Raw genomic sequence first — 18,210 nt, 5'->3', positions numbered from 1 at the left:
ACCAAAGGTCCATCCAACCCAGTAGCCTGTCTACCGACAGTGGCCAATGCCAGGTGCCCCAAAGGGAATGAACCTAACCAGAAATGATCAAGTGATTTCTCTCCTGCCATCCATCTCCACCCTCTGACAAACAGAGGCTAGGGACACCATTTCTTACCCATCTTGGCTAATAGCCATTAATGGACTTAACCTACATGAATTTATCTAGTTCTCTTTTAAACCCTGTTATAGTCCTAACCTTCACAACCTCCTCAGCCAAGGAGTTCCACAGGTTGACTGTCCGCTATGTGAAGAAGAACTTCCTTTTATTTGTTTTAAACCTGCTGCCCATTAATTTCATTTGTTGGCCCCTAGTTCTTATATTATGGGAACAAGTAAATAACTTTTCCTTTTTCACTTTCTCCACACCACTCATGATTTTAAACACCTCTGTCGTATCCCCCCTTAGTCTCCTCTTTTCCAGGGATACGTAGGCTGAAGCTCCACCTTCTGGAGCAATCTATGAAGGTCTCATCTGACTCTGAGGAGATGAGCCAGCGTCATCCAATAGCCTATCTAACAGAAAAGCAACACCATTGACCAGTGCAGAGAAGTCAGGACCAAGAAAATAATCAGTACCAGCACTAGCACAGATGTTCAAAGTGCCAAAGCCAATCTTAACATCAGTGGCATCAAAGCTAGCACTGATTGGGGCAGCTCCGAACAGAGGCAAATACTATAAATAAATTCAATGGGACCTGCATGGTGTCAAGGGCTGGGGAGAAGTAGAGGTCTATGGCAGTGTACCCTGCTGGCACTGGCTCTGGCAATACACCTCTTGGCATCAATGCCTACCATGGAGTATGAGCTGGGGGGACAACATCATCAATGCCAAAGTACAGACTGGTACTGATAGTGCCATACACTTTGCTGCCAGCCCTAGAGGTCTGTTCCTTTTCACTGTAAGTGGGACATATGTTCTCCTGGTCTTCAGAGAGCCCTCTCCTTGGGGGTCAGTGGTTGACACTATGGAAAGATCTTCAGCTTCCCCTGCAGGGCTCTGCCACCACCAGCCCGTCAAGACTGGCACTGGACTGGCCAATACCCAATGAGCCAGACATATTCCTATAGTATGTTACCATGGAGTTACTGGGGTCCACCATCTTATACAATGAGAAGCTGCTCTTCATCGCACTGAGGGAAGAGAAAGATGTCATTCTCCCTGTCAGTGTCTCTGGCTAGCCCACCACTGCTGGAGTACCAGGAGGAATCGGATCCACAGGCAAAGAAACACCAGCAGCCTGTACTACTGCCAAAGCACTTCTTGTCTTTGGGTATGTCTACACTGCAGTAAGAAACCTGCAGCACCAAGTCTCAGAGCCTGGGTCAGCTTACTGAGCTTGGGCGACGGGGTTATAAAATCACAGTGTAGACTTTAGGTTTCAGGCTGGAGCCCAGGCTCTGAAACCCCACTGGGGAGAAGATCTCAGAGCCCGTGTTTCACCCTGAACCCAAAAGTCTATACTGCAATTTTAGAGCCCCGCAGCCTGAGCTCCATGAGCCCAAGTGAGCTGACTCAAGCCAGCTGCAGCTGTGCCATGAGTCTTTTATTTCAGTGTAGACATACCCTTTTGTTTCCCGATGAAGCAGAATCCTTTGCCTAGTAATGATGCCTGACAACTCTAAATTGTTCCAGGCAGGGCCGGCTCTGGCTTTTTTGCTGCCCCAAGCATGGAGCGGCAAAGCAGGAAAAAAATCAAAACCCTGCAGGGCAGCCGGAGCGCGGGTGCAGGGAGACTCCCTGCGCTGTAGACGTGCCCCGGGTTAGCAGGAGGGAGGGAGCAGGAGCAGTGGGAGAGAGAGAAGGGGGGCAGCCAGGGTTTCAGCGGGGTGCTCGCCAAGCGGCCCTGACCGCCACGCTGCCTGCTGGAAGGGCAAGGAAGGAGGGAAGGATGTGGTTCTGCCGGGCTTGCTGCAGACCTGACACCAGCTGGGGCAGACAGAGCGCGCAGCCCGCTCCCAGCAGGGCGCTCCCCTCCTCCGCGCTGCCGCCCATTACAGGGTGGCCGGATCAGCGAACAAAAAAAAAAAAAGTGTCCGTGCTGCGCTAGGATTGGGCAGAATGCCACCCTGTCGAATCTGCCACCTCAAGCACGAGCTTCCTCGGCTGGTGCCTAGAGCCGGCCCTGGTTCCAAGAGCTTTTTGTGAGGATTGCCGAGACTCTGTAGAAAAAGACGTCATTCATATAGCAGAAATCCCACTACCTATTTGACATCCTCAGCTTCTGGCCCAATTAGGATTGCTCTCACCATAAGTGAGGCGCTACTTGATTCAGCTAATGTGTGGCCGGTGCTGGCCATGATAACACCCGATGCGATGCAGATAGAGAAGAGGGACCAAATATCTCCAGTTGGGTTTGAGTGCTTCTGTGCTCTCTCCAACTCAGGCTCCTTAGTCAAGTTGGAAGTATAAGAGAAAAGTACAAGGACCCCAATTCCAGGATCTATTTGGGAGGAAATCATACTCCTCTGCCTGTCTGCAATTGCATGTGGGTAATGGCCAGGCCTTACTGGTTGAATGTGACTTCCTAACCTGGGACAGGGTGATGCCTTTCCTCATGAAGCTCCTGTACAATGATAGAGAAGAGCTAATCAACATAAGGAAGGTCAGCTAGTAGCAGACACCAGAGTGAGACACTACAACGGACGCCTCAGACACCACAGCGAGGTCTGTGGCCACAGAGATGGCAATGTTTAGAGCATTATAGCTCCTGGCACCGTGTATCTCAAGAGTGGTACAAGCTACAGCTGAGGATTTTCCCTTTGAGAGCACAGAGCTATTTAGCAACTGAAGAAAATGCTCTATACTCTTGTAAGACTCAAAGGCCACTTTGTGGTGCTTGGGGATTTACATCCCAGCTCTATTTTGCAAGCCATGCTGTATGCAAGCCTACCTGAGGCCACAGATGCATCCGACCACCACAGGCCACCAGAATATGATGCCAAGAAAAACTCAAAATACAACAAAGGACCCCAATATTCTCCTCCTCCTCAGCAGCAGCAGCACACTGCACTCTTATGACACATCAGCAAATTTATGGAGCCACATCAGATCCAGTCAAGTGATCACCTCTTTTGAAAGCTGCCTTGCCCTTTTCCATCAGGTGTGATCAGCTTTGATGTCAGACAGATGGGTGTCAGAAATCATTGCCCATGACTACCACATCCCGCTCCAGGGTCCGTTCTCACAAGAGCCTGTTACAGACAGAAGTGTCCTCATTGCTTCATCTAGGAGCCACAGAGGAGGTTCCACCAAAGTTCAGGAGATGGAGTGCCTACTCCTGATATCTCCTCATTCAGAAGCATTTTCTGTCTCTGCTATTCTTTTCTCTTCCCTTTTGTGTTTGTTTAGTTTTGTCTTCTTTGAAACAGCAGGAGCAGCAGCGATAGCTTCAGCCCATCTTAACTAACTTCTCTTTTTTCCTCAAAAGGACAGTTATTACCATCTTAGATACCATCTAAAAGACTGTCAAAAAGGGTATTTTTCTCTTCTAAAAACTCTCTGCAGCTAAAGAGAAAGGGATGTTGTTAAAGTGAAAGCCTTATTTAATATTGTGTCTTTCAAATTCTTGCTCAATTTAACTTCTTTTCTGTATCTCTATTCAAACGTTACAAAGGATTTTTAATGGTGTGTTTGCCATGGTGCTAAGCAGGATGAGTCTTCTGAATACCAAACTCCGAACCTTGTATAAAACTGCTTATTATGGTGGACAGTGGCTGTTATATTAACATTCTTGGCCCATATATTCTACCTAAATTAATGCAACAGTGGTAGCACTGTTTAAGTATGCCTGGGTCGTTGCAATTCTACTTTTGGTCTTAAATTTTACAAGCTTTGAGATCTTGAAATAGCACCTGGGATTCAGCCTAATTGAGATGTTTCACCCCAGTGTATTCTGTGTATTAGTTTTACGATTTCTAAATTACTTGGCTTCATAACATCTCCTCATTTCTTGACATTTCTTTTGGATGTGGAATATTGGCACCTCCAAGATGGACTCAATAGGCAGTACAATGCTATGACTGAAAAGTGAGTTTTTAAAACTTAACTTTTTTGATGGATGAAACTTAAGAAAACAACATGGTGTTGTTATAGGAGCAACAATACTTTTAAATCTTCCTTTATATTAAGAAAAGTATGGAAAGCTGTATGTAATGTAAAGAAGAATTTAAAACACAGCTGTTGATAAAAAGCAAGGAAGAGATTACTTGGAAGAACTGAATATATATAAATCAGTAGTTCTGTCTGATGTATATGCCAAGTACAAAGGGATTTATCTAGTTAACTTTCTGAACCATAAGCAATTTGTAGAGAAATGAAGAGGTACCAGAGAATTGAAGGGGGAAAACAAATATAGTAACCATCTTCAGATAAGGAAGAAAAGAAGATTTTGGTAAATCCCATCCATGCTTGTATTAGATAGTATTAAAAATATATGCTTCAGGGCCCAAGTTAACCACTAACTGCCTGGAGTTAGAAAGAAGCTTTCTCTCTGGGTAAGTTATTCCATGATTGTGTGTTGGGTTTTCTTGAAGTATCTGAACCTGACCAGTGGTTAGAGGCAGGATATATTGAAAAAGATGGATATTCTGATTTGCTAGTTGTATGTTTGTGTCTTGTAAACCTACATTCTCAATCCCTAATAAAATAATGGGAGGGGGGGAACGAGAGTACTTGTAAGCATCTGAAGAGTAACAAAATATGAACAATAAGCAGCAGAAAATTATAAAGAATAAATAAGTCCAGCCTCATTTGGATTATAATGTAAAATTAGTAAATGAAGGGAATACAGTATATTTGATCATTTGATTTCTGAAACAGTAGCACATGATTCAGTAGGGAGGGGGAGAAGGTATATGATCCAAGGATTGACAGACTTCTTTATTCTTAGGAAGAGCGTGTAATAAAGCACATTAATTAAACTCACAGATGGCACCAAGTTGGGAGGTGGTTTGGATAGAGATACAACACAATGGGACCGAAAAGCGTTACAAATATTGCTAGGGATAACAATATAAAATTCAAGCCAGTACATCTGGCGGAAGATATTAACACTCCCGTACATTCAGTGGGAGGGAGATAATGAGAAGGTCATAATACCAAAAGAGACCTTGAGGTTCTGGAGAACAGGAAATTAGATGATATTGTAGTGCAGTTTGATATAATTTCTAATAATATTCTAGCCCAAAGGTGAGCTAGGTGCCTCACAATAAATACACTGCCCCATGTGAGATTGTGTACCGGTTCTTAAAATATGTAGTAAGAAGCCCAACTGCAAGGGCTTAGTAAGAGTCTAGGAAGAAGCTTCACAGTGAAGCAGAGACAGGCAAGTGGCTTTGGGAATAAGAGGTCCCATTTTCCTTAATTTAATAAAAGTCCCTTCTTCAGTTTTGAGCATAAAGCAACTTGTTCCGTGATTCTTTGACATGACTCTCTTAAAATTTTACAAGCTAAAAAGATCTCAGGAAGAAGAGTGATAAAGAATGGGAGAGAATAGGGAGAGGAGGAAAGGGAAGTTTTGGGTTGACATGTGTACATCTTGTTGGGGGTGTGGGGGTGCTGCAGAGAAGTGAGCAGTGAAGTTGGGTCTGATGAGGAAAGGAGTACAGAGGAGGGTTGATGTGGTGGGAAAAGGATGGTGATAAAGGTCATATAGATAAAAGTGGGTGGCAGGGTGAGGCAAGGCTGATGGGTAAAAATGATTGGTGGCAACAAGGTAGTTGTAATTGATGGTGGGATGGAAAGTACGGGTTCTGACAACAGGACGACTGAGGTGGTGGCAGTGTAGCTGTAAACTTATGCACTGTCTGTTGCCTCTGCCACTTTTAACCTCAGGTTTGAAATAGAGGCATGGAGAAGGAGGTGGCTGGTAGACACTGCAGGTTGGGAGGCCACAGAACTTGGTGTCTGGTTAATAGTGGAGAGGCCATGGGAGGCTGGGCAGGCCGTGTCCATTACAGAAAAGTCCTATAGGATTTAATAGAACATTTTCTGTAGGATTTGTATATAAAAATTAAATTCTATAGGATGGTTACTCTTTTATTTCTGATATTCTATATGGGATCATATACCATGCTCATTATTACTGTAGTATCTGAGTGCCTTCCAGGAGAACATTAAGCAGCGTGACTAACTTCTGTGATGTGTGGTCTGCCATCCTCTACCCAGGGAGAGACGTGTGCAGTGGAGTGTTTTGTTCTGGAAGTTTTAAAATATGTAATGTAATATATATTACATTACAGAAACTAATATATTATTACATTACAGAAACTAAGGACCATTACAAATTTCACCACCTTCCACTCCAAATGCAAGGCAGATTTCTTCGACCTTGCCTTCTTTAACATAACCATATAGCTCCATGCATATATTGTATATGCATATATATGCATATATTGTATATGCATATATATACACATATGCATGGAGCTATATGGTTATGTTAAAGAAGGCATGGTCGAAGAAATCTGCCTTGCACTTGGAGTGGAAGGTGGTGAAATTTGTAATGGTCCTTAGTTTCTGAGGGAGTTAACTCCAAAGTCTTGGGCCAGCATCCCAAAAAGCTGTCTCCTATACAGACAAGATTTACCCTTACTATAGCAAGTTCCATTTTGCCAGAGGAGCAAAGTTGTAGGCCATGGTCTTCATCTTGGCCTTGAAGATAAGGACGGAGACGTTGAACTTGGTTCAGTATCCTATGGGAAGCTTGTGTAAGGAGCGGAGATAGGTTTGATATGTTTGTGGTACCCACTGATGCTGAGGAGATGTGCTCAGTGTTCTCTACCAGCTGATCGCTTGGGCCTGAGTGCTACATGCCCAACAATACTGCATTGCCGTTATGCAGCCAAGAGATGACAAAGATGTGAATAACTGAGGCCAGGCCATTTTTTGCCAGGATGGGATGAGGTCTCCTAGACAACTAGAGATGGTAGAAAGTATTACTGGCAGATTGTGGTATGTGATCACTCCACATCGGCAAGGAATCCAGAAGCACTCCTAAACTATGGACTGAATTGACCATTTGTGGATGTGTACCGTCAGCTAAAGGAGACTGCTCCCTGTCTGTAAACCCTTCAGAATGCTTTCCTCTGCTCTGTGTCTTGCTTGGGTTGCAGGAATACAACATTTTTAAAAATTAAAGCCCATAGGATGGTTCTAAACCTTACAAAAAGATTATAATTTTCTATTCAATGTAGAGGATTTTTAGAGTGATTTTTATAGAAACTGCTACATTTCTGTAGCAGCCTATTGCTTTAAGTCCTATTAAATTCCATAGAGGGTTTTCCATAGAGGTTCCTGATGTCCCTTCTGGTCTCTGTAGCTCAGTGCATTTTAGCACCAGAAATCATAATCCAGTTCTAGATTATGGATAATTGGTCACATCTCTTGATAATCTGTCCCAATGGTTAAACACCCTCATTTTCAAAATTTGCATCTTATTTCCGATTTGAACTTCCTGACTCAGGGGTTTTTGCTTCCAGCTATAATACCATAGCAGTATGGTATTCCATTTTAAAGTGCGTCCTGCAGCTCTTGACAATGTATGCTATATGTCATCCAGTGTCCCAAGGCTGAGCTGAGTAATTCCCCATATAGAGACAGAAGGGGAGAGCTTGTAGATTCCATAGGGTACCTCTTTCTACTTCGCTCCCCTATGTGGTAGGGTTTTTGAGTGTCCTTCACTCTGGCTTGGGTTACTTAGCACTTGGTCTTCATCCTTGTGCCACATACCACCACGATAGAGATGCTACAATCACTCCAAAGCAACGTCCTTGATGAATCTCTGCTTTCTCATTCTCCATGGATTCCAGACATGGGAGGCCATTCTGCAGACAATGTGTGATTGATTCTCTTCCAAGAGCAATTCCTTTCAGCATAAAGCTAAGTCCTTTGGAAAAGATCAAACAAAACAGCTTCTTTGACTGGACTGGAACAGCTACAGTTTCAGTGTGATCAATGTGGGTGTAAAACAGCATTTCATCAAAGGCTTTCTTGGTGGCCTAGCGACAGCTTATTAGAGTTCAGATCCTCAGCTTAATGCCTCAACCCTCAAGCTGGCATCGGCAAGGTCGCTGCTATGTAGGCACTGAAAACAATGTCTGCTAGCCAGCAACAGGGTAGAAGTGATGGACCCCAAATGAAGCATTATTGCAATACTGGACCTTTTGAAGGTAGTTACTGGGGAAGGACAAAGGTGAGAGAAAGGTTGCAATTTTCTATTAAATGTATAGGCATTTTAGAGTGATTTTAATAGAAACTCTTACATTTCTGTTTAAGGTTTAAGTCCTGTTAAATTCCATTGGGTTGGGGGGCAAGCTTGCAAACCTACAATATATTGATGTCCAGAAGAACTGCATTGCAATTTGGCTTTGACTGTCCAATAGCACACAATTAATTTCAGAATGTTTTCACATTTAATTCAGTAGGAAATTAGTGGGCTCAGCACCTTGCAGGATAGAGCCCTATGAAACTATGCATAACAGTAAAATAAAATTTTAAGCGAGATAACAATAGTACATGTCACATTAATAGAACAGAAGGAGTGTTATTCATTGTGGATATCTTTAGTTAGAAACACTAAGATCCGATCTTGCCAGGTGCTAGGCATCCTTTCATTGCCTCTGAAGTCATTGGGAGTTAATGATTCACAATAGCTTACAGGAGGTGCTCATCAATTTGCAAGGTCAGGACCAAGATGCAATGTTTAGATAGGGCCCGATTCTGCTCCCATTAAACTCACTGAAAAATTTGTTGTTGATTTTAGAGGACGCAGGATTGAGTTTTTACTGGTTTGATTTGGGGGGGTCAGAGGATAGAGGTGTTGGGAAAAAAAAGAGATGATAATTCATCCCTGTTCTAGCGTTGTTATTGTAATGTTATTCATTATAAGTCGGCAACATAGTCAAAAACTACTCGTTTCAGAGCATTTCACATACTTTAATGTATTAAGCTTTTCAGGATGGTTATTTCCAATAAATGTTCCTTTATTTCAGAGAACCCATGATTTAGTCATTAGTGGAGTATTTGATATTTCCTGTCCTGTTACATACAGTTAGAGGTTTATTAATTAAGTTCATGTAAGAAATCGAGTTAAGGCTCTGGGTGAATGTTAAAAGTTAGGAGTATATTTTACTTATGCTCTAAGTTTTGGCTTTAAGGTTTAGGGCATGTCTACACTACAGCCCTAAGTCGACCTATGTTAAGTCGACTTACAGCCACAGCAGTAATTACTGCAGTGGCTGATATCCACCCTACCCTCCTTCTGTCAATGGTGCGCGTCCTCACTAGGAGCGCTTCCACCAACTGATATGGGGCAGTGTGTGAGTGGGGTGGGGAAGCTCGGAGCCAGGGCTTTCAGTTCTGCGCACCTCCCTGGGCTCTCAGCTGGGAGCAGGGGGCAGCCACCTGAGCTTCTCAGCTTTCTGAGCAGGGAGCCTCTGGGCAGCAGCCCAGCCGGGAGTGGGGAGCCAAGGCAGTCAGGTTCTAGGATGGCACTGTGAAACTGACAGGATGTGAAATTGACAAGACAGTCAACAGCATATAAGTAGAATAACTAAAACAGAAGCTGCATTGCCCTCAGTACACCAACAGAAGCACTACACCTCTCCTGGAGGTGGAGTTATTGTATCAGTGTAGTATGGCACTTAGATTGGTGGGACGAGGCTATAGTGTGAACATTGACATAATCAGGTCAACATAAGCCACCTTACGTTGACCTAACTGTGTAGTGTAGATCACAATAATATTGATATTTTTTAAGCATTTTTCTATTTTTATCAACTTAAATTTTCACAATTCCATAGAAGTATGGGTTTTAAGCATCTTTTTATTTTTACCAATTTAAAATTTCACAGTTGCAGAAAATTATGGGGTGTGGGGGGATCGGACAAGAATTGTTTAACGACAGCAGATGTTGATATCAAAAAATTGAGACCTTATAATCATTAAAACACAAATTATCAACATCACATATCAAAATACACAAAGTAAACATCCTTAAATCAAACTCTAATAGTTCTGAAGCAGCATTTTTCTTAATTTGCTTATCTGTAAAGTTTGGTTGTTGTTGATGGAAGTGTGTGTGTGTGTGCGTGTGCGTGCGCGCAATGAAATCAACATTTACTAACCTTTATCAATAAAAAGCTTATCCTTTCAAATCTACTCATGCTATAAACTTTTCGATATGAAAAAATGTTGGAAGCTTATTGATGAGACTGCCTGTAGCTGGATCAATACAAAGATGCGTGGAGCATAGAGATAAGCTTTGTCCCTCATCTGCAGGGAAGATCGACATGTTTCTGAGATCCCAGCACAAGTTATCAAATTGCAATCTGTCTGTATCTGAAAATATGACTAATCACATTAGAATGGGTGAAATTACAATATTACATGATAAATAGTTTTATTCATTATTTTTTGAAGCTGATGAATATTTAAAAGTATCAGTTTCTTTAGTATAATTTAGCTAGCATTGCTTCTAAAGTAATTATGGAAAGGTACAAGCTTTTCTTCACCGTGTGTGATTTTAGTCCTGCTGTGTAGTCTGTCATATAACCGAACATTCATTAATCTGGTTTGGAAATGCATTGTATGAACCATAGCCTCTAAACCACTGTCGACTTTAATGATGATTGTGTCAAGTGTGGTCAGTTCAAAGACAGTATGTTTACCGCTCTATTCACTCCCTGGTTTAAGTGGATAGTATTGCTTCAAAAGTTCGTGTTTGTTTATGGTGTATTAAACTGTGGTGTATTAAAACTATGTTAAAATTACATATTATCACCGTGAATTCTCAGCGGTTTTCTTGGTCCTGCTTCCAAGCTAGAGGCTCTGAGGGAAGTGTGCAAACTAGGTATTTCAGCAGTCAGTCTGCAAAGATCCAGTTTAGAGCAAGATGGAGTGAGTTATGCCTCTTAGCCTTAGTGAGCAGTCTGTTCTCTCTCTCTCTGGTTCTTATGTGTTAAAGTTCTGGATTTGAAGAACTACAGTAATGTTATGTTGCAACCTTCCTGAGAATTTTAAGTTTTTATTTAACTTCTCTCTTTGTAGGCCTTGAACATGACATAATTATTAATTGAATTCTAAGTTGGTAGTCCAATAAGTTGTCCTAAAGTGATCTTGTTTATCCAGGATGGCTGTTGCTGTTACTGTGAGAGCTCTGCTATTGTTTGAGTGATTCTCATTTAGAGCCTGAGCCAGGGCCTGCTGAAGTCAATGGAAAGACTCCTGTTGACTTCAGTGAGCAATAGATCAGGCCGTTTGTGTGCTGGCAGAAAATAAGTGAAGCTGGTGTGCACATTCTGTGTAATAAAACATACAGACTGGAGATTTTAGTTTTTGGGGAAAGCTATTGCACTTGATTTAAAAATGACCTTAAATGGATGGCCATCCTCCTGGCCATCGTAATGGACAATAGCTCATGGTAGGAAACTTAAAAGTCTGACAATATATTGTATAGGATCATTATGGCAAGAATGAAGTATTTTTAAAATTTAAGTTAAAGCGAGAGAAAAAGTAAATAGAAAAGAAATAGTTCAAGTCACGGTGAGGATTTTAATTATTTTTATAGAGGATAAAACAACATATATAACTTATATGCCTGATCAGTCTGGTTTTGACTGCAGCTCTGATTACTATGAAAACTTTGTTTTGATTAACAGATCCCAACAGTTCTATTGATTTGTTTTATTTTATCTTTCACATGTGCGAATGGCTTGTAAAGGGAAACAAAGCTGGAATCACATATTCTTCAAGTGTGTAGTCTGTGGGTTAAAGAAAATGTTTGTCTTTCAGACATTGTCCAAACCTAAACATATACAGATTAACATAAAAATGTATAAAACAGTCAAGGAAGAATGACCTTTTGCATTCTTTTGCCGAAAATCTAACTGTTGCTTTGGGATCATTGTTGTATCTACATGCATAAGCTAAAGATTTAATTTACAAAGGCCAGTGGACAGAAGTTCAAATCAGTGATGTCCAGGGTGAAAAATACCATTTTTTTTATTGGCTGCTGCTGTCTTGACAGATTTGTTATCTTCAGTTTATAGTACATGGTTCCATGCATACATGGAACTATCTCTTGAAATAAAAAACAATTTTCCCATGAGACTTAGGCCACTAAATCCAAAAGGCATTTTTGAGAATGGGACGTAGGCTCCTAAGTAACTTCGGCCCTCCTTGCTTATTCTGCTGGCTTCCTCTCTGCTCAGTCATTTGAGGGTAAATGCTGTTTGGAAACATGTATTTCAAGACTAATTTCTCAGTTGTTAATAAATTCTCTTGGAAGCCACCACACTCAGGACTACTTTAGGTTAAAAACTACCCTTCACCTACAATATACGTAGAATACGACTGATTTTTAACTACTCTCTGTCTTGATAAATTGTTGCATCTGATTTATCCATGGGACCGTGTTGGTTTTCTTTTAACAAGATTCCATGAACTTTCTTTTTCCATCCCTAAAAAAATAGCTATAATATATTTAAATCAGTGTGGGATTAGCCTCAGTTGTCAAATTTGGATGCCTAAATCAGCCTCTAGTTCTACATTTGGCCATTTAGATTAGTGGATAGGTGAATGAATACCCAATCTGAGGTCTAAGGTTTATTTTAAGCCCACATGCAGACCTGGGTGGCCTCACATGGAAGTTTGAAAACTGGACTTGTTGATTATAGTCTTGGAAATAAATATCATCCCTATCAGCTACAGAAGATGCAATTACATATGGATAAAATGTAATTAGGGTAGACCAAGTTATGTGATCTATTTCCAATAACGAGATATATAATTCTGGGGCAATATTCTTTTCTCTTTGCATCTATTAGGCAGATTCTTGGTGTAAGATGGTAGTGTTGGTGCAGTAAAATCCTGCTCTAACATACCTGGTTTAGAACTTTATTGCATGCCTAGCTTTGGGTACTGCAGTCAGGATCACTGTTTAATCCATTAATAGTGGTTTTACTCACTTTCAGGGTTCATTTTTCTTTCCCCTGCTGTGCAATAACCTCATTCTAGCAGAAGCACCATGTGGTATGCATGTTTATAGTGTCATTCAAGAGCACAGGTCTTTGAATTCTCTGCGGCTCCGTAACTTTGCATTAGATTACAGACTCGTATGCCGTGACTATGTTGTGGCATTCATTGTGATGGAGATAGCTGGAGTGTGTTACTGACAGTGATCATGTTGGAATATATTATACTATGCCAAATATGCTTCTGTAGGGGGAGCAAACTTACCTCTGGACTTTTTTCTGAATTAGTGTATAATTCCACATAGAAAAAGCATCACTGTTCATGCAACCTGCTGAGTGTTGTCATAATGAGGTTTGATCACAGTGTGCATTGATACAATAGGATATAATACTGCTTTTAACCCTTACAGTCCTTGGCCTACATTTTAAAAAGTGTCTAGTGCTTTTCGATGCCTCAGTTTTTAGGTGCCCAACCTGAAACACCTTGAAGGGGCCCAGTGTTCAAAAAGCTGTGAGTACCAGGCATCTGAAAATCAGGCCTCTTTAAGGTGTCTCAAAATTAGTAAATGAAAACGTAGGCCCTAGTCTTCAGCTTTTACCTCCGAACTCTCACCCTACTGAGAGGAGGCTTTCCTCCTTCCTAGTTGCTACTCCTTTCTTCATCCCTTGAAGGAGAGATTATTTCTCACATCCTTAGCAGTAAGATGAGGATTGGTGGTCTTGTAGTTAAAGCGGTGGACCAAGACTCAGGAGTTCTGGGTTCAATTCCCTCCTCTGTCACAGACTTCCTATGTGAATTTAGGCAAGTCGTTTAACCTCTCTGTGCCTCAGCTTCCCATCTATAAAACGAGCATAATACTTTAATGGTTTTGTAATTCTGAAACAATATGCACACCATAGAAAAAGCAAATAAGTTATCCACCACTCCATCAAGCACTGGAATGCTTCCTAACATTCCCCCACTACAAACAAAGAGGCTTCCTGATTCTCCATAATCCCAGCGCCACTCTCCCAATCTGACTCATCTCCCTAAACTGGTTCCAGCCCAAAGGGAACAGTCAAGAACTGGCAGCTTGCGGTGATCGGGTCACATCAAGAAAATAGGCTCTGGCAATAGACTTTGGTGGAGGGAGTCAGGAGAAAACAGGATTCACTTTTCCTGAGTCATATCTTGCCATGCCTTGTAACAGCAAGAAACGATCAGCCAGTAGAGTGCCCCCTAGTGGATTGCTAAAAAACCTGGAAATTCTCTAGTCTGTTTTACAGGTTAAAAGAAAATATGCAAGTTTCCTAAGGGTGAAAGTATATTAGATTTTGGCTGGAGAGAGGCCCAAGTTACAATGTTTGGATCCAGATGCAAACTTCCCCTAAATCTGAGGTGCTCAGATCTAGTTTTTCCATTTTATATCAAGGGCACCTGGGATGGTATGTTTTGGAGAGTCGGCATCATGAGCAGTCATGTTAAACCAAGTTTTATTTATTGTTATGTTCCAGGTGGGTAAACTGAGAGAGCGAATCCAGGAAGTCAAGCAAGAAAGAGAGCAGGAGCAGCACAAGCACACTGCCTACATCTCTGAACTGAAGGCTAAACTCCATGAGGAGAAAATGAAGGAACTCCAGGCTGTCAGGGAGCTGCTTATCCGGCAGCATGAGCAGGAAGTAGCTCGTATGGTAAAAATAAAAGACAGTGAAATTCAACGCTTGCAGTCTACAGTGAACGTGCTGCGGGATGGGGCAGCCGACAAAGTGAAAACTGCATTGCTCAATGAAGCCAGGGAAGAAGCTCGGAAAGCATTTGATTGTGAACGTATAAAGATGCAGCAGGAGATATTGGAGCTGAAGTCTGGTAAAAAGCAGCTTGAAGAAACTTTGAACAATATTATGCAGGCAGATAAAATGAAGGCTGCTGATCTGCGCACGGCTTATCAGTCCCATCAAGATGAGGTTAATAGAATAAAGCGTGAATGTGAGAGGGATATCCGCAGGCTGGTAAGCGTAATTAAACAATAAATATATTTCAGTTTACAGCTGCTATTAGAACATTATTGTGTTGCCTGTGAGAGAGATTAAAGTTCGGTTTGAAGTGGCATATTTAATCGTTTGTTGTTTGGATAATAAACACCCTAGTCCCACTTCTTTCTTTTCCTGCAGCACGGAGGAGTATTGGCTTCACCCAAATCCACTAACCACACCCCAGTCTACAGCATTATATCCTGTCACATAAAGAGAGTGGAAGTACCAAATCCCTGCAGTGTGTTTCCGCTCAAGAGATCCAAGTTATTGGGTAGCTTTCTCTTCCTCTTTGCCTGAAATGCCTTTCCTTACAAGACCTTCTCTATTGAAGGATTCAAGATGTGTTCCCTCTGCAGAGCAGAGGTTCCCTTTCTGTGATGGACACGCTAGCTATTTCAGATATGGCGTGCGTGCTGCAGCAGTCTGTCCTTGTGGGAACCACTCTGGCAGAGCGAAGAGAAGATAGTCTCTTCTGCTTCCAAAGTATTGCCCATATCACTCACTTTCTTAAAATAGCAAGGTTTGTTGCCCCTTGTCACTTGTTCTTGATACTCCTTTAAATGGCAGAGGTATTAGTGTGGGCCCAGGGTAACAGAGCTTTTCCTCCATCATAAAGTTCACCATAGGCAGCAGCCTTCCCCTTATGAACAAAACAGAAGTAAAGTAATGTATCCAACCGTACTGATCCAAACCACTACATTTTACACTAGTGATACTGCAACGTTTGGGCAAATTATGACACAATAGTAGACTTACAGTAATATATAATGAAAAGGCCGTTCTATTTGGCATCATCATATTTTCCAAGTATGGAGTGTTGAGATTTGGTTACTAAAATGAATTAACTTTCAGTATGATGATAAGAATGCAAATACCGTGCAAGATTAATGATAAAAGAGGAATAGTCTCTCATTTAATGTTAAGGACATTCTTTATTTCACCTTGTGTCAAGACCAGAATTTGAATGGAGTACAAAACAAGAACAGGTTAGTCATTTTGTGCACATGCAGACATGCTCTCTCCCACTCCTTTAGATAAATGATGGCAATGACAAGCTACAGACAAATAACATTTTATGGTAGTAATTGCAGTCTAAGGCAATAAAGCTTATAATGCAGTTACTTTGTTCCTTAGGTAAATTGGTTATTGACAGGCTGTTGGGTGTTACAACTTGCTAAGGATGCTGTAAAGATTGTCAGGCCTCAGACTTTAGTGAGCATAATTACCCTTTCATACTTCTTTCCCCATCCCTAAAAATCTGGTAATCCTAAAAACAGGGCTACAAAGTACAGGAGTTGAAATCCAAATGATTGTAAGTGATCACATGGCATAGAAGATGGAACTCTGCATACTCTGTCTCCATGAGAACACAAGGTTCTTGTTGATTTCTGTATCCTTGCTTGGGAGAAAGCAGATAAATAGTGCTAGGGGAGGGAGGACACAGCACATACTTCATGTGCACACTCCCTCAGAATAAAACAATGTTACATCTAACATCCTTGGCAGTGTCCTTTTTTATTATTTGAAGATCAAGTTTTAAATAGGCAGAATAGTAATAGAACAGAATCAAAGTCAGTGCTTCTGCAGGATTGTCTGAACAGTGATGATCTGACAATGATTATAGAAATGGCAAAAGCCTGCAACATTACTCATGTGTCATTTGTAACGTAACCAAAGTAAGCTCCACCCACAACTGATGGAGCCTCTTGGTCTGAGTGAGTGCCTTCCAGCCTCATGGTAGTTAAGATTCTGCAAACAGAATACCTAGTCCATCTTACTCAGGTTGCCAACAACTGAAAACATCTTGTTATTGAATTACAATTAGGACAGAATTTTTACTAGCACAAAATCAGTTGGATAAGCTCCATTGAAGTATACAAAAAGACAAAACAGGAATTAGTGGCCTTTCTTAAATACTTGGCAGAGTCTCAACATGATATGAAATAGGTTAGTTCTTCTGAATGGGGTTAATTCTGTAGTCTTGCTTCAGTTTTTAGTTTAAATAGCAGCTCATGGTTGGTGGTGATTTTTTTTTCCTTTTCATTGTAATACTTCCTCCTAACTGTGGAGACACCCCAAATGCTTTCCCTTCTTCTATTTGGCAAAAAATAACATCTGCCTGCCTTTCCAATGAAGATCATCAATCTGATTTGGGTCTGGGAGGATATTTCATTTATTTCCCTTTTTCTGCACAAGCATCACATAATATCAGCACAAATCTGAAAATGAGATTCAATTTGTGCACTGTCTGCTTTCATGTCTTGCTGTTTAGCAACAGTACAGATCACTGCACTGTAATAAGGCTCGCCCTCTGCCTTAGAGCCAGGACTGTCCTGAGAGTAAAGGATCAAACTCAGGATTCAAAATCTGACTGCCTTATAGTCATTTAAATGCAACAAGGTACTGGACAAACACATGCTTTATCTTGATGAGAGTAAAAAGCTAGTCTCTCCATAGTTATTGCTGAGGCTCACTTCCAGTTTTCAAGACTGATTTTTGACACCCTCAAGTAATTTCAGTCCAAGCATTTGGCCTCCCTTGTTTGCAACCAGGAAAACTAATATGAAAGACGATAACACAGTATCCACCCATTATCTGTCGATCATGTTGGCTATTATCTGAAAACAAGCAGACTGTACATACAATAAAATAAAGCTGTATTCATTTTTTTATTGAAGGTGTGGACCTTGCAAGCTGAAATGAAAATGAGCTTTGAAAACTGGATAATGAGCTTTCATATATGTACAGATATTATTAAAATTAAATTTTTCACATAAGCAATGCTTCTGTAGACTCCTACTGACCTATAAAAAGTACAGTCATAAAATAATATTTTAAAATAAATTCTGTATAAAACTGTTTGCTCATATCAGTGTTATTCATATAATTGATTTCAGACAGGAGCAATAGAAATGTTTTCATTATTTAAAAAAAAATCCTATGGAAACTTTTTTTAAAAAGCAGACATTCTCTTACAAAATGTGGAATCCAAACACTGCAGCTCATGTTAGCTAATGTATGAGAACCTGAAAATGAATTTTACCAGAACATACCAGAGAGATGAAACTGGAAAGTTTTTTTTTTCATTGCCCTAGGAGAGAGAAATACAATGAGGAGACAATGTGAATAGTAATAAGAAAATTAGCTGCAATGTATGTATTTGTAACAATTTAAAATCGTATT

At 40.9% G+C, this 18,210-nt stretch overlaps 1 protein-coding gene across 3 annotated transcripts in view; it reads left to right on the top strand.

Moving 5' to 3' along the window:
* Positions 1-18,210, top strand: part of JAKMIP1 (janus kinase and microtubule interacting protein 1) — a 269,959-nt gene that overhangs the window by 144,540 nt on the left and 107,209 nt on the right. For 2 of the 3 annotated variants that reach the window (XM_039539676.1, XM_039539674.1), the window contains one exon: positions 14,509-15,003. In XM_039539676.1, the coding sequence (XP_039395610.1) occupies positions 14,509-15,003 (495 nt within the window). Of the gene's footprint in view, positions 1-14,278; positions 14,393-14,508; positions 15,004-18,210 lie in introns of those variants that run through there. The other variant, XM_039539675.1, reaches the window with a different exon arrangement.

Source organism: Mauremys reevesii, linkage group 5, assembly GCF_016161935.1.
Source record: "Mauremys reevesii isolate NIE-2019 linkage group 5, ASM1616193v1, whole genome shotgun sequence".
Taxonomy (NCBI): Eukaryota; Metazoa; Chordata; order Testudines; family Geoemydidae; genus Mauremys; species Mauremys reevesii.
The sequence above is the reverse complement of the archived record's forward strand: the minus strand, read 5'-3'. Positions and strand labels throughout refer to the sequence as shown.